Raw genomic sequence first — 22,986 nt, forward strand, 5'->3', positions numbered from 1 at the left:
TACAGTAACACGACAGTACCACTACAGTAACGCTACAGTACCATTACAGTGCCACTACAGTAACGCTACAGTAACACGACAGTACCACTACAGTACCACTACAGTAACACTACAGTAATGCTACAGTACCATTACAGTACCACTACAGTAACGCTACAGTAACACGACAGTACCACTACAGTAACGCTACAGTACCATTACAGTACCACTACAGTAACACTACAGTACCATTACAGTACCACTACAGTAACGCTACAGTACCATTACAGTACCACTACAGTAACACTACAGTGCCACTACAGTAACACTACAGTAACGCTACAGTGCCACTACAGTAACACTACTAGGGGTGTTTAAAAAAATCGATTCGGTGATATATCGCGATATGACGTCACGGGATTCTCGCATCGATTCAAAATACGTCCATATCGATTTTTAATTATGTATTTACCTGAAAATATCCATTGTGGCGTCTTTTTGTGTGCTGTACTTTTACTCCTGGCCACTAGCTGGCAGCACACCACACCAAGAGCTTTGCAGAGCCTCCAGTCCGCCAGAGGAAGAACAGCATGCGAGAGCTCTCCCGGTGGTTTCTTTACACTACCGTCTCGCGGTAACTGGATCACACAACAGTCTCCCGTGGCGGAGGAAGTGGGAGACGCTCCGAGGAATATTTATAAAGCCGGAATCTGGACGCACTGTGGCTTTTACAACCAGGACGGAGGGACAGATAAGAGCCACGCCATTTGTAAAATGTGCTTTGCAAAAGTCAAATACCGCGGAAACACCACCAACCCACATGCATTTGAGCAGGATGTCCCCATGCAGGACACCCTGAGGGCTCTGGACAGCGGTGTGAGGGACAGGCTGCGTCCCCCCAGGTGTGTGAAGGAGCGTTGCCTCCTCAGCAGGTCCTTCCTCCCTGCTGCTGTCAGACTCTACAGCCAGCACTGCTCCAACCAGTCCAAACACACACCACACACTGTTCTAAATGACACTCCTGTGTGTTTGTCTTCTCATCTCTCTCACATTTTTCTATAATATTGTACATGTGTCTGTCCTATATGTATATTTAAATAATATGTAACTCATATCTGTTATTAATATTATAGTTTACATATGTGTTCTGTCTTAAATGTATATTTAGTTAATATTTGATTTATATCTGTTAGTGTATATCTGTTATTTCTTTATATATGTCTGTAACTTATATTTAAACTATATTTAAATTATGTCATTTAGTTTGTATCTGTTATTTAATTATATTTATCCTAAATTTATAGTTAATTTTTCTATGTATGGTTGGACCTTGTAAATTCTCATATTTTGCATTTCTTTTCTGTTTCTATTTCTTTTCTCTGTGCTGCTTAACATTGCAATTTCCCCCTGTGAGACAAATATAGGAATTTTAATTCAATTCAAGGTTTTACAATGATGGCACTTTATTTTCTCAAAACATGTTACATTATTGAAGGTTTATGTAGCCTTTATTTTTATTTACTGTTTAAATGAAAAAGTAGCCTGCAACTTGTTTGCTGTTAAATATAGTTGCTTGAGTGCTGCTGTTGCATTTGGGATGAATAAAATGTGTTTCATACAAGTTTTCTCATGAAGTACTACTAGTTTACAAATTAGTTGTTCCTGAAGTATCGCAATAATCGTCATGAACATTGGTATCGGGATATATCGAATCGTGACCAATGAATCGTGATACGAACCGTATCGCCAGATACTTGGCGATACACACCACTAAACACTACAGTACCGCCACAGTACCATTACAGTATCACACTACAGTACCACTACAGTACCACTACAGTAACACTACAGAACCACCACACTAACACTACAGTACCGCCACAGTACCATTACAGTATCACACTACAGTACCACTACACTAACACTACAGTAACGCTACAGTACCACTACAGTAACACTACAGAACCACCACACTAACACTACAGTAACGCTACAGTACCACGACAGTAACACTACAGTATCACACTACAGTACCACTACACTAACACTACAGTAACGCTACAGTGCCACTACAGTAACACTACAGTACCGCTACAGTAACACTACAGTGCCACTACAGTAACGCGATAGTAATGCTACAGTACCACTACAGTACCACTACAGTACTACTACAGTAACACTACAGTGCCACTACAGTGCCACTACAGTACCCTCTACAGTAACACTACAGTACCACTACAGTAACGCTACAGTGCCACTACAGTAACACTACAGTACCGCTACAGTAACACTACAGTACTACTACAGTAACACTACAGTGCCACTACAGTACCACTACAGTAACACTACAGTAACACTACAGTACCACTATAGTACCAGTACAGTAACGCTACAGTACCATTACAGTACCGGTACAGTAACACTACAGTGCCACTACAGTACCACTACAGTAACACTACAGTACCGGTACAGTAACACTACAGTGCCACTACAGTAACACTACAGTACCGCTACAGTAACACTACAGTACTACTACAGTAACACTACAGTGCCACTACAGTACCACTGCAGTAACACTACAGTAACACTACAGTACCACTATAGTACCAGTACAGTAATGCTACAGTACCATTACAGTACCGGTACATTAACACTACAGTGCCACTACAGTACCACTACAGTAACGCTACAGTACCACTACAGTAACGCTACAGTAACGCTACAGTGCCACTACAGTACCACTACAGTACCACTACAGTAACACTACAGTAACACTACAGTACCACTATAGTGCCAGTACAGTAATGCTACAGTACCATTACAGTACCGGTACAGTAACACTACAGTGCCACTACAGTACCACTACAGTAACGCTACAGTACCACTACAGTAACGCTACAGTAACACTACAGTGCCACTACAGTACCACTACAGTAACGCTACAGTACCGGTACAGTAACACTACAGTGCCACTACAGTAACGCTACAGTACCACTACAGTAACACTACAGTAATGCTACAGTACCACTACAGTAACGCTACAGTAACGCTACAGTGCCACTACAGTACCACTACAGTACCACTACAGTAACGCTACAGTACCACTACAGTACCACTACAGTAACACTACAGTACCACTACAGTACTACTACAGTGCCACTACAGTAACGCTACAGTGCCACTACAGTACCACTACAGTACCACTACAGTAACACTACAGTACCACTACAGTGCCACTACAGTAACACTACAGTACCGGTACAGTAACACTACAGTGCCACTACAGTAACGCTACAGTACCACTACAGTACCACTACAGTAACACCACAGTACTACTACAGTGCCACTACAGTAACGCTACAGTACCACTACAGTACCACTACAGTAACACTACAGTAACACTACAGTAACGCTACAGTACCATTACAGTACCACTACAGTACCACTACAGTAACACTACAGTACCACTACAGTGCCACTACAGTAACACTACAGTACCACTACAGTACCACTACAGTACCACTACAGTAACACTACAGTAACGCTACAGTGCCACTACAGTGCCACTACAGTGCCACTACAGTACCACTACAGTACCACTACAGTGCCACTACAGTGCCACTACAGTACCACTACAGTGCCACTACAGTACCACTCTCTCTTCCGGCCTCTGACCTCCTGAGCGGCTTCATGCTCCGGGGCTCCTCCGGGCCCTGCCGCCCTCCCTGTTCCGGCTCCGCCGCCGCTGCACCGCCGCTGCGTGGCTTCAGTTCCGGCTCACAGTCCCGCTCCGAGGTCAGCGAGCTGGTCCTCTTCCTCATCCCTGCCGGGACAGCGGCCTGTCTGCTGGGGAGACGGCGGCGGAACGAGCGCCACGAGCCGCAGAGGACGAGCCGGTCCCGCCGCACCGCCCGGTGAAGAGCCGCAGAGAGCAGTTGATCGGCTCCGAGCGGCCGGAGCCAATCACAGCCAACAACACCTACCACGTGGTGTCCCGCGCTGCATTCAAGGACCACAGAGAACATCAGAAAAATCTAAATCAAAACAACGACCTGCCTGATGCTTTCAGGGCCCATTCGGAAAAACAGCTACTCCAGGGAACTTCAGGGAACCACAAATACGAGAAGGGAAAAAAGGAGCACGTCGTCGCGGCAGACCCTCCGAGGCTTCTGTCTTCTAGCAGAGACTTGTCTTCCACTCCATTTTATTCAGCTCACTTCCCAGAATGGTGGGAGTTGATGGAAGCAGACACACCTGGACAGGTGAGCAGTCCATCACAGGACAAACAGACCAGATTCAAACAACCTGTCCTCTCACTGCCAGACAAGAGAGGAGAAGACGACGAAGCCCCGCCCACTGTCCTGTTCAGAGTTCTCAGTCCTGGCGCCATGGGCGTGCAGTGGGGGGTCAGGGGTCAAGCCTGCCCTGTTGTTTCGGTTTTCTTTTTTCTGACAAAGTAGTCTTCTTCCAAACCTCTCTACCTTGAGTCGTCAACCCTACCATCCAATCAATGAACGAAGACAAGGTGACTTGCTGGCCAATAGGAGATGGGGGCGGGGCTGTGAGTCAAACCACCAGGGTCACCTGGGCCCAGTATTCCAAACATAACAGGTGCGTTCACGATGGCAAAGCCAGAGGTAGGCGGAGCTAGACGAAGCAGACGGCGCCGCGGGGCGGAGTTATCAGTCTGCCTCCAACTCGGACAGCCCTGTGTTCTCCATGTTTGTGTTTCTCATGACTCCCACCGTGGGGGTGTGTATTTATGCAAATGAAGCGTGTTACCATTGATGAGGAGAGGGCTGGGGTCCAATCCCCGGCCTGTCTGAACCAGAGCGCTGGGCCAGGCAGCGGTGAGTTGCTCTCCAGCAGCTCCCAGCGGCTCCTCTGGGACCCATCTGGTTCGGGTCTCGCCGGTTTTCGACGCCCTACGTAGGTCCTACGTATCAGTGACCCGGGCCACATCTGGGCGGGGCGGCTCAGAAGTCTTAAAAGTCTGCCTCTGGCTCTCTCACGTCGGATGCACCTAATAACCAGGATTAATCCTGGATTGGTTTAAACCCAGATCTGATCCTAAATTGGGTATTTCAAAACTTCAGTACCAAATCTGGATCAGTTTTATCCTGAAAACCAGCATGAAGTTAATCCTCCTCGGGGTCGGATCAGAGTCTGATCCAGGTATCAGTTCCTCAGAGAGCTTTTACTGGCCTGTCTCACAATCATTAGTATAAAAAGATAGTTTTAATAAATTAAACCTCTTCATGTTCAGTTTTTGTTTTTTTTGTTGAACAGAAAAAAATCCAAATTTCACAATTGTCTGAAAAGTGATTCAAAAAACACAAATTTCCTCGACCCAAAACTGTGACACTAAACTCAGAGTTCTCTCACTGCTTCTCCAGTCACTGTTTCTGACTCCATGTGTTCCTGCTGCAGCTCGGGGACTCTTGTTGGTTCCTCAGCAGAACCTGCTGCTGCGGCTCAGTTTCCATCGTCTTCCTCCACCTTCACCACATCTGGCTGCTGAAGCGGCGGGAGGAGCGGTCAGAAGAGCTTCGCCCAGCTGGATTTCTCCCAGAAGTTCTACAATACTTTTGTTTTGCCTTTCTGTTCAGTGAAGCTGCTGGATGTCTCACGTCTGTCTCATGTCTTTATTCCATCACACCAGTCTGTGACGTCCTTTTATAAAATGCATCTCAGAATCTGAAGGTCAGTGACGAGACGGCGGTTTGACCAGAGACCTGAGGAGAACGCCGACTCCATCAACAGAAAGGACTCTGAACGACTCTGGGACGCTTTTACTTTTGGTACATTCATTTATGAAGGATCTCTGTAGCCTGAAGATCCACCCACACACACACACACACACACACACACACACACACACACACACACACACACACACTCTGTCTCCTGTCTGTGACCCTGAGGGCGGCTGATCCGAGGGGTGGGATCGATTTGAAAGTGTCAATCTGAGAGTGTCAGGATTATTCTGATCCAATCTGGCAAAGTTTTGAAATACCGGGACAGAAGATCCTGATCCATGGATCAGGAAAGTGGGATTTGGAAATCCAGATCAATTTAATCTGGATTTATTTTTTTGAAGTACTGGGCCCAGGAGCTCAAAACCCATCCAATGGACAAGAGTTGAATTGACAAAACGTTTATCTTGTGTAAATCTAAAACTAATGTTAGGATTGACCAGAACGGTGTAATCACTTACTTCGATTAGAAAAATAAACAGAATTCATAGATAATTGATTTAATAATTCTAACTGGCAAAAGTCATTCAGAGATGTAGAACCCAAGTTTTCAGTTCTTTGCTGAATTTGAAGGAGACTTTAAAACGCTAAATAACACTCGATAATATGAAGACAAAAGTGTCAAAACTATGAAACTATCCCGGATGGAACACGATCCCCTCTGTTTCCGCTTTAACCTTAAATTTATCTCAACTTCATCTGTACACGTCGTTCACTCATTCATCCCCGGTTCTTGAGGCCTTGGTGAGGTTCAGTCGCTCTTCTGCGGGCGTTTCCTCCTTCCTGTCACATTCTTCATGTTATTTTTGACCTGAATTGTTTGTTCATTTTTTATTCTTTGTTCAATAAAGTCCTAAAAACCAAAGTTCTGCAGCTGAGCGGAGCAGACGTGGATTCAGTCCGTTTTTCTCAAAGACCAGAAGGACCAGCGAGACTCGGACGACCTGCTGTCTCAGAGTCCCAGACCTCCGGAGGACAGCTCCTTGTCCTTGTCCTCCGGTCAGGACGCAGCTCGTGCGGTTCGCTCCCGGTAAACCCGCCAGGCCGACCCGGAGGTGAGCATTAGCCCCGCCCCTCGCACTGGAAGCAGGGTTATGATTGGCTGTGAGCTGCAGACCTTCCATGCTGCCCACGTGCAAGGCACTTCAGTTCATCCACAGCTGCACTTACCTGATCACCTCCATGAAGAACAGCAGGCTCCGCCCCCTAACCCGAACCCCCCCATGGAGACCAGGAGAACCAGGAGAACCAGGAGAACCAGGAGAACACAGAGGGAGACGCTGTCTTCAGCCCGAGAAGAGGAAAACCAGCGTCAGTCCAGAGTTCTGGAGCGGGCCGGAGAACCCTGCAGGGTTCTGGAGCGGGCCGGAGAACCCTGCAGGGTTCTGGAGCGGACCGTAGAACCCTGCAGGGTTCTGGAGCGGGCCGGAGAACCCTGCAGGGTTCTGGAGCGGGCCGGAGAACCCTGCAGGGTTCTGGAGCGGACCGTAGAACCCTGCAGGGTTCTGGAGCGGGCCGGAGAACCCTGCAGGGTTCTGGAGCGGGCCGGAGAACCCTGCAGGGTTCTGGAGCGGGCCGGAGAACCCTGCAGGGTTCTGGAGAGGACCGGAGAACCCTGCAGGGTTCTGGAGCGGGCCGGAGAACCCTGCAGGGTTCTGGAGCGGACCGGAGAACCCTGCAGGGTTCTGGAGCGGGCCGGAGAACCCTGCAGGGTTCTGGAGCGGACCGGAGAACCCTGCAGGGTTCTAGAGCAGACCGGACCGGAGAACCCTGCAGGGTTCTAGAGCAGACCGGACCGGAGAACCCTGCAGGGTTCTTTTTTTTTCCTATCCTGTTCAGAGCCAGGAGGGCAGCGCTACACCTCAGTGGTGACGTGGGGGAAACAGAGGGTGGACAGGACGAGACAGGATGGACAGGACAGACAGGACGAGACAAGATGAGACAGGACGAGACAGGATGGACAGGACAGACAGGACGAGACAAGATGAGACAGGACGAGACAGGATGGACAGGACAGACAGGACGAGACAAGATGAGACAGGACGAGACAGGATGGACAGGACAGACAGGACGAGACAAGATGAGACAGGACGAGACAGGATGGACAGGACGAGACAGGGACAGAGACTAGCAAGCGGTGCTATTACATGTGAAGAGTATCAGGCGTTGTTGTTTCCAACTAATAATTACCATCAATGAGACAAACACAAGAGAACAGAAAACCAAACAATGAATGAATGAATGAATGAATGAATGAATGAGTCGGTGCTGAACACCATGGCTGTGTTTCCTGTTAGTCTCGAGTGGAACAGGCCAGAAGAAGGTTCCAGAGAGAAGGAGAGAAAAGGAGAGAGGGGTCAGAGCGAGGCTGCTGCCACACCTGCAGCATGTGGTCCGCTGGAGGCGGACTGGAGTCCGACTCCTGCCGGTCCGCTTCGTACGCGCTGGTGTGAAAGCGGACCAGTTAGTTTTGGTCCGGGACCAAGAACCGTACCGAGACCTCCTCCAGGAGGCGGTCTCGGTCCTGTCCGCTCTGTTGTGCAGAAGGCTTTTTGGTCGGCGGAGGCTTCCGTAGCAAGCCGCGCGGCGCATCACGTCACACATGCTGGCCAATCAGGGTTCACTTCCCTCACCCAAAACACACTATCCCCCCCCCCCGCTGGATTCTGATCGGCCTCAGAGTGTCGTCTCACTCCTGCAGCGACAGTGAAGATGGTTTTTAATGAGAGGTCTCACTCTGATGGAGAAAAAGAAAACTTTATTCACGACAGGAATTAAAACTCCCATAAGAACACTGATCGGGCTCCGCCCACAACGCCGGCGGCCGCGGTCATGTGGCGAGGGCGACGGAGACGACCTCCGTCAGCAGCTGCTTCAGGGCCTCCAGCTGGTCCTCCAGACCCCGGCTCTTCTTCTCCGCCTCCTTCTGGCGCCGCTCGGTGACGCTCAACGCCGCCATCAGCTGGACGTTCTCCACATACGCCTCCTTCAGGCGGGAGCTGCAGGTCCTGCTCCTCAGCAGCTGCAACGCAACAACAACAACAACAACAACGTTACTGCTCCTCAGCAGCTGCAACGCAACAACAACAACAACAACAACGTTACTGCTCCTCAGCAGCTGCAACGCAACAACAACAACAACAACAACAACGTTACTGCTCCTCAGCAGCTGCAACGCAACAACAACAACAACAACGTTACTGCTCCTCAGCAGCTGCAACGCAACAACAACAACAACAACGTTACTGCTCCTCAGCAGCTGCAACGCAACAACAACAACAACAACGTTACTGCTCCTCAGCAGCTGCAACGCAACAACAACAACAACAACGTTACTGCTCCTCAGCAGCTGCAACGCAACAACAACAACAACAACAACAACAACGTTACTGCTCCTCAGCAGCTGCAACGCAACAACAACAACAACAACGTTACTGCTCCTCAGCAGCTGCAATGCAACAACAACAACAACAACAATAACGTTACTGCTCCTCAGCAGCTGCAACGCAACAACAACAACCACAACAACAATAACGTTACTGCTCCTCAGCAGCTGCAACGCAACAACAACAACAACAACAACAACAACAACGTTACTGCTCCTCAGCAGCTGCAATGCAACAACAACAACAACAACAACAATAACGTTACTGCTCCTCAGCAGCTGCAACGCAACAACAACAACAACAACAACAACGTTACTGCTCCTCAGCAGCTGCAACGCAACAACAACAACAACAACGTTACTGCTCCTCAGCAGCTGCAACGCAACAACAACAACAACAACAACAACGTTACTGCTCCTCAGCAGCTGCAACGCAACAACAACAACAACAACAACGTTACTGCTCCTCAGCAGCTGCAACGCAACAACAACAACCACAACAACAATAACGTTACTGCTCCTCAGCAGCTGCAACGCAACAACAACAACCACAACAACAATAACGTTACTGCTCCTCAGCAGCTGCAACGCAACAACAACAACCACAACAACAATAACGTTACTGCTCCTCAGCAGCTGCAACGCAGCAACAACAACCACAACAACAATAACGTTACTGCTCCTCAGCAGCTGCAACGCAACAACAACAACCACAACAACAATAACGTTACTGCTCCTCAGCAGCTGCAACGCAACAACAACAACAACAACAACAACAACGTTACTGCTCCTCAGCAGCTGCAACGCAACCACAACAACAACAACAACAACAACAACGTTACTGCTCCTCAGCAGCTGCAACGCAACAACAACAACAACAACAACAACGTTACTGCTCCTCAGCAGCTGCAACGCAACCACAACAACCACAACAACCACAACAACAACCCCTTAAACATTGGACGTCCAGATCATGTCCATATTGCGTCCGTCCGTCCAAGACCAATCATAGACCTATTTTGGACGTTTAAAATAGGTGAGGTGTTTGGACGTCTTATTACCCAGTGTCCACGTCTACATGCGGTGGAACATTTGAAAGTCGGGGAAACTTTATGTTCCTTGATTAAAAATCTTTACCATCTGAACGAGATGAGGAATGACGTATTATGTATGAACGGGTTTTGATGTACCGGTATTTTATTTTTGTTTTATTTTGAAGGGCGACAGGCAGGAAGTTCTGTGTCTGTGTTCACTTATTGGCTGCCATGGTGTATTTTAACTTGACTGAGTGAACCCGGAAGTGGAGGTGTGTCAGATGCTACACTTTACTGTGAAAGCCACGGAGCCTGAGACGCTGCTGTCGGGCTAATTAAGTGTTTTTCCCTGGACCGCTCGTCCAGCGGTTGTCACTAAACACTGATTCCTGTTTTGTGGACCGCCGGTAGTCTGGAGCCACCTTGGACCGACCGGTCACAGTCCCTTTTGAGGGCGATCAGCACCACAGCATGCTGGGACAGGATGCGGAGGAAGAGTTAGCTGCACAAGCTAACTCTGCAGGCTCTTCACTGGTCCGGCCTGGAGGTGAAGACCACGGCCCCAAGGGAAGCGCTGAGGGCGCAGGACGGCAGCCTGGCATGCCACACTGACTTTATGTGTTACACACACATAAAAAGTTTACCCATGCATCCCTGAACATGAAGAGACAGTCTGGCTAACAGGACAGCGGAAAAGCTCCCTGGACGCTGCAGCTGATCACCATCATCATCATCATCACCATCATCATCACCAGGACGCTTCTGGATTCATTCACTGGCACGCTAAACAGTCCTGGAGCTACAGACCAGGGACTCTTTATCTTCTGTGTGCTCTGAGAGCGAAGCGGCCCTTAAAGCTCCTGTCAGGAGTTTTGAAAGAGAGAGTTTTTTTTAATCCAACGTCTGGAGGCTCCGCCCTCCCTCTGCTTTCATGACCGACCAAGCCACGCCCCTTTAACTGTGCACGCTATTACCTGTGGGGTGAAAATGAGAGCCTCCAGTCCTGCAGCATCCTCCATGTTGAGCTGTTTCCGCTGGACGTCCAGCAGACGGTGGATATATCTGCTGTAGCTAACTCTCCCCTGCTGGGCGAGCGCCGTGCTCTCTGGCTGCTCCAGCTGACTGACAGCAGGACAAGGCGGAAGCTCCAAGCCTATTGGCTGACGCTGACCGGCGCTTTATCTGATAACATGGGGGTCTATGAGACGAAGGCGGGGCTCATACATACATGTTTATACTGCTTTATGCTGATATTATGTTGTAGTATGAACCAGACTGACACACTGAAGCTCTGCTGAAAAATGATTCATATGTTGGAAACGAACGGAAACTCCGGACACCAGCTTTAAGTTTTTGGCCTCACTGCTACCAAGCATCGCTCAGGCCTGCAACTTGAAACAGTAAGCCAGCAGGTGTGTGTGCGACTTGTGAGCGGGCCCCTCATACCTTAGTTTGGACTTTAAAACCTCTGAAACAGATGGGTTTCGGGTGCTAGTTACTTGATTGTTTCAGTAAGTTATGATTTTTCCCTTTAACTTCTGGTTTGGTGCTTTGCTTCATATGACAGTGTGTGTTGTGACTGACTTGACTCACGGAGAGGTGAAGAAGAAGTTGCGTCCCATTATTCAACAAGTGTATATAAGGATCTGGGAGGCCCTTGCCTCAGACAGTTGTTAAAGGTTATTCATATTACGAGTGCAGATGTTTTGCATTGTTTATAGTTTATTTTGACTTTGAATGATCTGCAGTTTTTTATACATTGCAAAAGTTCTGCTTTCTTGGTATTTTATGAGTACGCATCTTTGTAATACATTGAGAATTTTTTTTTACTAAAATTTGAGTACAAATGTGACATTTTTGCAATAAAATTTGTTTAAAAAATGGATTGTGATTGTAGTCTTATTCCAGAATGGTTGAAGTTGTGTGGTACACTCACTGTGGATTCTACATTGAAATATCAACATTTTTAGATGGATATGTAATCGTCAGTATTTGTAAAAGCATGACTTCTAAAAATTTTGCTGAAATGTGTCAGTTGAAAAACGTTTCAACATCCAGACGTTGATAAATTTACCATTGAAAGTGTTTCTGTGAACGTTAAGCCCGCCTTGTGTTTCTTTCTTTGAGTCTGTTTGTTTTCATTTTCTCGTCAAGATAGAATCATGTCTGATAAAAGAGCCGCCCAAGCCGTTAAATTTAGTACGGAATTTCATCAAAATGTGAACTTTGGAGAAACACAAAACAAACATCTTTAAAACCACCACTTTGTTTCGTGTGTCCTGCACTGTGTTTCAGTAGTTTTCTGCAAACGAGCGGTCACCCTCCCGTTAACAGACGAAACACAGTAAACTAACAGCTCCACAGGTGAGGCCGAGGATCGCTGAGCAGGAAGTCGTGAGTTCAAAACCCGCGCGTCACGAGTCTGTAGCGATACGCCGAAATGACTGAAAGAAAATGCCTGAACCTCAGACTGCCAGCCCGGGGGTCAGGGTGGGGTCAAACTAATTTATCATTTTCTGCACTTTTGCTGGAGGGGGACGAGAGGTCCTCTCCAATTTTGAAAAAGACGTTGGGAAGACGTCAACCCGACGTCAAAATGATGTAAAAAACAGACATCATCTGGCGTTGCATCCTGTACCTTGTGGGTACCCTGCAACAACAACAACAACAACAACGTTACTGCTCCTCAGCAGCTGCAACGCAACAGCATCAACAACAACAACAACAACAATGTTACTGCTACTCAGCAGCTGCAACGCAACAGCATCATCAACAACAACAACAACAACAACAACAACGTTACTGCTCCTCAGCAGCTGCAACGCAACAGCGTCAACAACAACAACAACAACGTTACTGCTCCTCAGCAGCTGCAACGCAACAGCATCATCAACAACAACAACAACAACAACAACGTTACTGCTCCTCAGCAGCTGGGGTCCGTTTCACCAAGCAGGTTGAACAAACTGAGGGAAATCCTGAACTCTGGATCTCCTCTGAAGGGAAACGCCGGGTTTTCGGTTCCACAACAGCTGATTTGAGCCGGATTACTCAACTTCAAGTAGTTTCACCTGGAGTTCAGCACGTGCACGACAACTATGAAAAGCCAGCATCAATGGAGCGCCGATAGACGAGTCACCATGGCAACAGAGAAGCGGAGAGCGACGTATGGTGAGCTGGAACACAGTTTTATAAAAAAATGCGACACCGCTGCAGCAGCGAAGGAGAGGGAGATGGCGTGGCAGAAAGTTGCTGCCCGTGTCGATGCCTAAGTTTAAATGTCGTCCTTTATATCAGAATATTATTGAATGTTAAATATTATTACAGGGAAACAGTTTGAATGGTCACCAGTGAAGGTATTTCATGTAGCTGTAATCCCGCGGGGAAGAAGCCACATGGCAGCAGCTGAAGATGAAATGTAAACACTTTGTTCAACAGACCTCGGCATAATCTCACTGAGGTTCATCTTTTTAAGATGTTTAACATTGTAAAGTAGCATAAATACTAAGCGGCTGATGGACTGTGCAGCTGTTTCATGTCTCACATCTATATCATGTTATGAGCCTGAAACTGTCAGCAGGAAATACTCAGAATATTTCTGCCAAATGTTAGTTTGGAAAAAAATACGCAAATATACTGAAAGATGTCATTTATCCAGGATGAGGAGGATGAAACCGTGTCTGCTGCCTTCACAGAGGATCCAGAAAGTCATATGGAGGTACGTTACTGATTGTTCTCTTCCATTAAAACTCTGAATCCTCCTGTGGAACATAGAGCTTGACGTTTAGCCGACACTGAAATATTCAACATTGTCGTCCTTTTTAACAGATCCTGGCTGGTCAGCAGCAGGATGGTCCCTCAACTCCCACATCACAGATCAACACTGTGAGATGATGTTCAGTAAACACCAGAGGCTCATTTCATTCAGTTCATGAGCAGCTGGATCATTTAATGTCCTCTACAAGGGGGGACCCAAAAGTCCCCGGACTGTGGTTATAACTTTTTCTTTTTTTATTTTCACATTAAATCAACACTGCCACCTTCACAGAATCTCCTTCGGCTTGAATCCAGCGCTGCAGCCGGGATTCCACTGCTCCACGCAGTCAGCAAACTCCTGCGTAACGATCGCTTTAAGAGCGTTCTTCGATTTTTTTCTGCACCTCTTCCTCATCATCAAAGCTCCGCCCCTTCAGTTCCTTTTTCATTCTTGGGAAGAGACAGAAGTCGCAAGATGCTAAATGGAGGGAATACGGCGGACACAGCAGGGCCATGCTGTTTTCCACCAGGAGCTGTTTTACCGCAGAGCGCTGTGCGCCGGCGCCTTGTCGTGATGGAGCCTCCAGCCCCCCTCCCCCACAGCGCCGCCGCTTCAGCCGGACCGCCTCCCGGAGCGCCGCAGCACTTCCAGGTAAAGTCCTGGTTGACGGTTTGCCCCGGCGGCACAAACTCGCTGTGGACCGTCCCTTTGACGTCAAAAAAGCAGATCGGCTTCGATTCTGCGGACTTTGTCCTGCGGGAGGCGGAGGGTCGGCCGGAGCGAGGCGGGTCTTCGACGGACATCTGACCATCTTACAGCGCCCAGAGACCTGTGTTCTGCCCAGAGCCTCGTCTTGGTACGCGGTGTGGATCATGGTGAGTGCTTCTGTCGCCGTTTTTCCCCAGTAGAAAACAAAATCGGGTTCTGCCATTTTCAGATTTTTCGAAGAAGGCGGCGGGACTGTAGTCACACAAACACTGGCTGTGAGCTGCCTGTGCGTCTCTGGGAGGTGAACATTTTCACAGTTATGCTGAAGGCTTTGCTATAGCGACATATAACAGCCAAAAGTCTGAAATCTTTTCTTTTTTTTTTATAGCCACAGTCCGGGGACTTTTGGGTCCCCCCTCGTATGTATTCCCAGTTACCAGTCAGAGACATTTACAAAGTCCACTTACTGAACAAGACAGAGAAATCCCTTAAAGAGCAGCAGGATCTGGACCTCCAGATGAAGAAGACGAAACTGGAAACTGAGACACTGGAGCAGAAGCTGCAGGTGGGTTCATGGTCACAGTGAGTTATGTTCACTATTGGAACATGAACTGAACCTTTATTTTATTTGTAGGAAATAAAGAAGACAAAATGGAATGTGTGTCCTGTCTTTTATCTGCTGTGGTGTAATGATGGTGGTGATTTAAACTCCTCAGTGCTCTGCATCTCCAGTGTTATATAAAAAACTCTCTTTTGTGAAGAACCGCAGCGCAACACACAACATCTGCTGGGATGTGAGCGACTACGATTGGTTATGTTGCACAATATTTAAGAAAATTTCTACTCTGTCGTGTTCTCTACTGAATCAGCTGTTCTCCTGCTGGGTTCTGTTTCATCCTCATCTGTCATGAAGAACAAACCTGTCGGCCAGAACAGAACCTGCAGCAGCTGAAAACCAGACAGAACAATATTCTGCAGTCTGGTCAGTTACTGAAGTGTCGCCCAAAGAGCAGTTATCAAATGAAGTGATGAATCTGTTTCTTCTGAGAATGAATTTCTGTCTGATTTTAGCCGTTAAAAGAGTGGAGTCAGAATGATGTGGGACCGTTCACTCCTAAAGCTGGAGTCCTGAAATAGGAGGATTTTCCTATTGTCAGGAGACAGTTCAGACAACATGATGCTGTCTGTTATACTGTGTCCATTTCAGTGGTGAGAGACTTTTATCTTTCCTTTGTTTCACATTTTACTCATTGTGTAGCTTCAGGGTGGTTTTATTTCTTCTTTATTTTTTACATCAGTGTGGTTTAGTACCAGTTTCTTTCAGGTTTTTTTTCCATTGTCTTTACAATAACTGTGAACCTTTTATTGTAGGACTTGTATTAATGAAGAAAGGATTCTGAAACGTCTGTGCTGAAAGTTATGTTGGTCTTCATATAATCTGAGCAACAACATAATCCTAAAGTCAACCAGACCCTGCAGAAGCAGCGACTACAGTAGTAAGGTTTGGCTGCAGGAGGATTAAATGATGTAATGTGTGTAAAAATCCAGGAAATGCTGTAAGCCACGCCCACTTCTCACATTGCTGACAGCAGTTTAATCTGATCCTGGTAGTTAGCCTGCTGTGGAGCAGCGAGCTGCAGAGGATAAACCACCATGGTGACTGTCCGGGATCAACTTAGCCAGCTTTTGTACAACCGACTTGAGGCTCACGTCATCCAGGATCACCACAGGATCACCACAAGATCACCACAGGATCACCAAAAGATCACCTCAGTTTGCCGGCTTAATCCCTTATCCTGGTTTTGTACAATACCCCCCTGCTGCAACGCAGCAACAACAACAACAGCAACAACAACCACAACCACAACAACCGCAACAACCACAACAATAACAACAACAACAACCACAACAATAACAACAACAGCAACAACAACAACCACAACATCAACAACAGCAACAACAACAACAACCGCAACAACAGCAACCACAACAACAACCACAACAACAACAACAACCGCAACAACAACAGCAACAACAACAACAACCGCAACAACAGCAACAACCACAACAACAGAAACAACAACAACCACAACAACAACCACAACAAAAACAACAGCAACAACCACAACCACAACGACCACAACAACCACAACAACAGCAACAACAACCACCACAACAACAACCACAACCACAACCGCAACAACCACAACAACAGCAACAACCGCAACAACCACAACAGCAACAACCACTACAACAGCAACAACCACAACAACAACAGCAACAACCACAACAACAGCAACAGCAACAACCACAACAACAACAGCAACAACAACCACCACAACAACAACCACAACAATCACAACAACAACAGCAACAACCGCAACAACCACAACAACAACAGCAACAACCGCAACAACAACAGCAACAACCACAACAACAGCAACAACCACAACAACAACAACAGCAACAACCACAACAACAACAGCAACAACCGCAACAACAACCACAACAACCACAACCACAACAACAGCAACAACCACAACAAAAACAATCGCAACAACCACAACAACAGCAACAACAACAACCACAATAACAACAACAACAACCACAACAACAACCACAACCACAACAACACGAACACCGCTGCTCTCCAGCGGCCCCTCCAGCCACAGGTGTGGCGGCTGTGGTTCAGTGGGAGAGCAGTCGTCCTGCAATCTGGAGGTTGTTAGTTCAATTCCTGTCTCCCTCTGTCTGCATGTTGAAGTGTCCTTGAGCAAGGCACTGAACCCCACACTGCCCCCGGTGGACGGACTGAGCGCCTGGCATGGCGGCCACCTCCGCCGGTGTGTGAATGTGAGTGTGAATGGGTGAATGTGTGATGCAGTGTAAAGCTTTGGGGTCTGCTCATGCAGAGGAAAAGCTGTGTAAGTGTAGACCTGTCCTGGGGACCACGGGTTGAGCCCCACCTCTTCCTTCAGCTGCTCCGCCTTCTCCTGCAGCAGCAGCTGGACGGCCTTCAGCTGCAGCTGCAGCTCCTCGCTGTGCCGCTGCAGGACCGACAGCGTCTTCTCGTACTGTCCCTGAACGCAGCACCACAGGTGTTAGAGAGGAAATGGCCCTCCCCGTGACCTCTGACCTCTGACCCACCTGCTGCTGTTCACTCCTCAGCTTCAGCACCTCCTCCAACTTCTGACTCCGCCTTTGCTCCTCCTCCAACTGCACCTGCAGCAGCTGCGCCGCCTCCCGCTGTGCCTCCTCCCGCTGCGCCTCCCGCTGCTGCGCCTCCTGCCGCTGCGCCTCCTGCCGCTGCGCCTCCTCCCGCTGCGCCTCCTGCTGCTGCGCCTCCTGCTGCTGCGCCTCCTGCCGCTGCGCCTCCTGCGCTCGCTGCAGCTGCTCCTGCAGCTGGCTGAGGGCGGCGGTGGCTCGCAGGGCCTGCAGACAGGACAGCATGAGGGTGTCTGTCTGTCCACACCGGTCCCAGTCCCGGTTCCGGTCCTGGTCCAGACCTGGTCCTGGGCCAGCATGTGAGCCTCCTCCTCCAGCTTCAGTCTGCTCCTCACACTCTGCTGTTCCTCTTTCAGTTTGAGAACCTGCAGGAAAACCAGTCCATCAGACCACTGACACACACACACACACACACACACTCACACACACACACACACACACACACACACACACACACTCACACTCACACTCACACACACACACACAGAACCTGGTCTTTGGCTCCCAGGTTCTGAGCTTCCTGCTGCTCCTTCTCCTCCATCACTGTCTTGAGGCTCGACTCCAGCTGCTCCACCTGGACCAGGACCAGGAGACCAGCGAGAGAGGGGCGAGAGAGGGGTGTGAGAGGGGTGAAATAGGGGTGAGAGGTTTGAGAGAGGGTGAGAGAGGGGTGTGAGAGGGGTGAAATAGGGGTGAGACGTTTGAGAGAGGGTGAGAGAGGGGTGTGAGAGGGGTGAGAGAGGGGTGTGAGGGGTGAGAGGGGTGAAATAGAGGTGAGAGAGGGTGTGAGAGGGGTGAAATAGGGGTGAGAGGTTTGAGAGAGGGTGAGAGAGGGGTGTGAGAGGGGTGAAATAGGAGTGAGAGAGGTGTGAGAGGGGTGAAATAGAGGTGAGACGTTTGAGAGAGGGTGAGAGAGGGGTGTGAAGGGGTGAAATAGGAGTGAGAGGGGTGTGAGAGGGGTGAAATAGGGGTGAGAGGTTTGAGAGAGGGTGAGAGAGGGGTGTGAAGGGGTGAAATAGGGGTGAGAGGGGTGTGAGAGGGGTGAAATAGCGGTGAGACGTTTGAGAAAGGGTGAGAGAGGGGTGTGAGATGTTTGAGAGAGGGTGAGAGAGGGGTGTGAGAGGGTGAGAGAGGGGTGTGAGACGTTTGAGAGAGGGTGAGAGAGGGGTGTGAGAGGGGTGAAATAGGGGTGAGACATTTGAGAGAGGGTGAGGGGTGAAATAGGGGTGAGAGGTTTGAGAGAGGGTGAGAGAGGGGTGTGAGAGGGGTGAAATAGGAGTGAGAGGGGTGTGAGAGGGGTGAAATAAGGGTGAGACGTTTGAGAGAGGGTGTGAGAGGGGTGAAATAGGGGTGACAGGGGTGAAATAGGGGTGAGACGTTTGAGAGAGGGTGAGAGAGGGGTGAGACGTTTGAAAGAGGGTGAGAGACGGGTGTGAGACGTTTGAGAGATGGTGAGAGAGGGGTGAAATAGGGGTGAGACGTTTGAGAGAGGGTGAGAGAGGGGTGTGAGAGGGGTGAAATAGGGGTGTGAGAGGGGTGAAATAGGGGTGAGACGTTTGAGAGAGGGTGAGACAGGGGTGTGAGAGGGGTGAAATAGGGGTGAGACGTTTGAGAGAGGGTGAGAGAGGGGTGTGACAGGGGTGAAATAGGGGTGAGAGAGGGGTGTGAGAGAGGTGAGACAGCAGTGTGAGAGGGGTGAGGCGGGTGAGAGAGGGATGTGATAGAGGGGTGTGAGAGAGGTGAGACAGCGGTGTGAGAGGGTGAGAGAGGGGTGAGATAGGGGTGAGAGAGGGGTGAGAGGGGTGTGTGAGGTGTGTGTAAAGCCAGGTTTCCACTTGCATAGTTCTGTGGCACGCATTGCCACGAATCGAGTCGCAAACTACTTGTAAAGTGGCGTGAAGTGTGCGTGAACCCGTCGTGACTGCGTGCCATGTTGGGACGAGAATTTCTAATTGTTCAAAATTTTGGTCACGACAAAATATCGCGGCCGGGCGGTCAACTATCCGCCAGCTGTCCGTGAACGCCTCGTGAAGGCGTCGGGACGATGCGGGAGGATGCGTGCCAGTCGCGGCATGGCACACGGCTCCACAGCAAATCCAAAAATGACCCGGGGTTGGGGGATCCCCCTTTTTATATGGCGTGCCGAATTGCGCAACCACGTCGTGCCGATGCGGGAAACACAAACTGTGCAAACTATGCGTGAACGCGTCGTGCCGGTCCGTGACACTGACGGGCGCGCATCCGCGAACTGGTGGTGAACGGTGCGGGATCCTGCCGGTTCCTGACTCCTCATGGCACGCCTTGCCACGGCAACATGGTGGCAAAAAGTCGTGCAAGTGTAAACCTGGCTTGTTTAAGGTGTGTGTGAGGTGTGTGTGAGGTGACCTTGTCCTGAGCCTGCTGGAGCTGGAGCTGCAGCTGGGACACTTGGTGGGCGTGGCCTAGCTTGTCCTCATTCACTTGGAAGAGCAGATGCTCCACCTGCGTCTCCATGGAGACCAGAGAGCGCTGAAGCATCTCCACCTGCAGAGAGGCAACCGGTCAGCCCAGGGGGCGGGGCCAGCAGGGGCGGTACGGCCAGAGGAGGCGGGGCCAGCAGGGGCGGTACGGCCAGAGGAGGCGGGGCCAGCAGGGGCGGTACGGCCAGAGGGGGCGGGGCCAGCAGGGGCGGTACGGCCAGAGGGGGCAGGGCCAGCAGGGGCGGTACGGCCAGAGGAGGCGGGGCCAGCAGGGGCGGTACGGCCAGAGGGGGCGGGGCCAGCAGGGGCGGTATGGCCAGAGGGGGCAGGGCCAGCAGGGTGGTATGGCCAGACAGAGGGGGCGGGGCCAGCAGGGGCGGTACAGCCAGAGGAGGCGGGGCCAGCAGGGGCGGTACGGCCAGAGGAGGCGGGGCCAGCAGGGGCGGTACAGCCAGAGGAGGCGGGGCCATCAGGGGCGGTACGGCCAGAGGAGGCGGGGCCAGCAGGGGCGGTACAGCCAGAGGGGTGGTATGGCCAGAGGGGGCGGGGCCAGCAGGGGCGGTGTGGCCAGAGGGGGCGGGGCCAGCAGGGGCAGTGTGGTCAGAGGGGGCGGGGCCAGAAAGAGGCGGGGCTAGATGGAGGCAGTGCAGACAGAAGGGGGCTTAGACAGAAGGGGGCGGGGCCAGCAGGGGCAGTGCGTCCAGAGGGGGCGGGGCCAGCAGGGGGGTTTGCTTCACCTTGGTTTTAGCGTCTTCAGCGTCTCTCAGCAGTTTACGTTTGTCTTCTTCGGCTCCTCGGAGCTCCGCCTCCAAGTCGCGCTGCCCAATGAGCTGCGGGACACAGACCGGCGCGTTGATGGTGTAGAACCGCGGACTTCCTGTTTCCTGTGCCGCCTCCTACCTGCCGCTTGCAGCCGCTCAGTTCCTCCTCCAGCAGCGTTTTGGCGTCCTGCAGCCGCCGCACCTGCAACACGCAGCAGCTCCTGAGCATCGCCGCGCCCCGCAGCCCCGCGCCGCCCTCTGATTGGCTCACCGTCAGCCCCTCCTCCTCCCGACGCTCCCGCAGCGTCCGGACCGACTCCTGCTCTCCGTGCAGGCGGGACGTCAGAGCGGCGTTCTCCTCACTCAGCTGCAGGTTCCTGCTGCTCAGCTGCAGAACCTCCTCATGGAACCTGGAGTTCTGGAGCAGAGGGGGAGGAGTCAGGGAGGACCAATCAGCATCCAGCAGTGCGGAGCCTTCACACAGAAACACCGAGGAGAACATGGTGAGAACGGGATGAATGGTGTGTGTGTGTGTGTGTGTGTGTGTGTGTGTCACCTCCCGCTGCAGCCTCTCCTGCTCCTCCCTGCTCCTCTGCTGCTCCCTCTCGCTCTCCTGGAGCTTCCTCCTGGCAGGAGGAGCAGCAGGCGTGTGATTGGTCAACAAAGTTGAGCAGCAGGCGTGTGATTGGCCGATAAAGTGAAGACGCTGCAATCAGCTGGCGTCTCACCTTCTCTTCTCCGCCTCCTCCTCCAGAGTCTGAACCTCCTGCTGGAGGAGGTGCAGACGCTCCTGCAGCGAGGACGACTCTGAGCGAGAGACCTCCAGCTGAGCCCTGAGAGAGAGGGAGAGAGAGAGGGAGAGAGAGAGAGGGGGGGGAGACAGAGAGAGGGGGAGAGAGGGGAGAGAGACAGAGGGGGAGAGAGAGAGGGAGGGAGGGGGAGAGAGGGGAGAGAGACAGAGGGGGAGGGAGGGGAGAGAGACAGAGGGGGAGAGAGGGGAGAGAGACAGAGGGGGAGAGAGAGAGGGGGGGAGACAGAGAGAGGCGGAGGGAGGGGGAGAGAGGGGAGAGAGACAGAGGGGGAGAGAGAGAGAGGGGGAGAGAGAGAGGGAGGGAGGGAGAGATTTAAAAAAACACTTATTTCCACGGTTTGCAGCGATTGGGTGTGCACGTTCACTTGGCCCAGTATGAGCGGATTATACGTGCAGCGGGTTGTAAACGCGTCATGTAAACACCGAGTGGATCCGCTTCACACGGAGCGGATTGTGTTTTGGATCCGATTGTAGAAGGCGGTCTACACCGATCCAGAATCCGCTCCGTGTCCCTGATCAACGCCGCCTGACAGCGGAGCGGGTTAAACGGGGGAGTATTTGTTCCGCCATGCGTTCCCTCGTACATAGTGACGTGTGACGTGACAGGAAACAGGAAGCAGGAAGCAGCACAGTCAGAAAACCAGCAGAAGAACGACAGTGGCTGAAAAACACTTTAATAAAAAAAAAACCCGACAGAAAAAACACTGGAGAGGTGAGATGGAACCAAATCGCACAACAGCAAGTTGTATAAAGAGCTCCGTGGCAGAATACGAGCGATCATCCGGCTGGTGTTATGGATTAACTGGTTCCCGTGTTAACAAGTGACGGTGGAGGTCTGTGTGAACACCTGCTGATAACAGCAGCTGTTACAGTCAGACTCACAAAAGACTTTAAACGTACACACTCACTGGAGCTGTCGAAAACCGACGTTCACCAGAACCACTACACGTCTCAGTCCTGTATTGGTCACCAGTTAACACGGGCACCAGTTAACTCGAAACATCGGCACGGAGCAGAGCTCACAGCGAGACGTGGTGCTGGCCGGCGGCGCTCCGGCCGGCGAGCGGCGCTCCTTCAGCAGGTATCAGGGAGATGTTGGACTTTATCTGAG

The 22,986-nt window shown here is 50.6% G+C and overlaps 2 protein-coding genes across 2 annotated transcripts in view; both read right to left on the bottom strand.

The window, feature by feature from the left end:
• The window catches only part of abhd12 (abhydrolase domain containing 12, lysophospholipase), a 29,863-nt gene extending 25,948 nt beyond the window's left edge, over positions 1 to 3,915 (bottom strand). The window contains exon 1 of the mRNA XM_030107316.1: positions 3,655 to 3,915. Coding sequence (XP_029963176.1) covers positions 3,655 to 3,800 — 146 coding nt within the window. The 5' untranslated portion in view covers positions 3,801 to 3,915. The remainder of the gene's footprint in view (positions 1 to 3,654) is intronic.
• Positions 3,916 to 8,471: 4,556 nt separating this feature from the next.
• Positions 8,472 to 22,986, bottom strand: part of LOC115399677 (ninein-like protein) — a 65,514-nt gene continuing 50,999 nt past the window's right edge. The window contains exons 20-29 of the mRNA XM_030107201.1: positions 21,793 to 21,897; positions 21,621 to 21,690; positions 21,204 to 21,482; positions 21,041 to 21,133; positions 20,230 to 20,367; positions 18,335 to 18,418; positions 18,126 to 18,209; positions 17,767 to 18,051; positions 17,586 to 17,699; positions 8,472 to 8,757 (exon numbers count right to left, since the gene is read on the bottom strand). Of these exons, the coding sequence (XP_029963061.1) occupies positions 8,566 to 8,757; positions 17,586 to 17,699; positions 17,767 to 18,051; positions 18,126 to 18,209; positions 18,335 to 18,418; positions 20,230 to 20,367; positions 21,041 to 21,133; positions 21,204 to 21,482; positions 21,621 to 21,690; positions 21,793 to 21,897 (1,444 nt within the window). The 3' untranslated portion in view covers positions 8,472 to 8,565. The remainder of the gene's footprint in view (positions 8,758 to 17,585; positions 17,700 to 17,766; positions 18,052 to 18,125; positions 18,210 to 18,334; positions 18,419 to 20,229; positions 20,368 to 21,040; positions 21,134 to 21,203; positions 21,483 to 21,620; positions 21,691 to 21,792; positions 21,898 to 22,986) is intronic.

Source organism: Salarias fasciatus, chromosome 13 (genome assembly GCF_902148845.1).
Source record: "Salarias fasciatus chromosome 13, fSalaFa1.1, whole genome shotgun sequence".
In the NCBI taxonomy this organism is placed as follows: Eukaryota; Metazoa; Chordata; class Actinopteri; order Blenniiformes; family Blenniidae; genus Salarias; species Salarias fasciatus.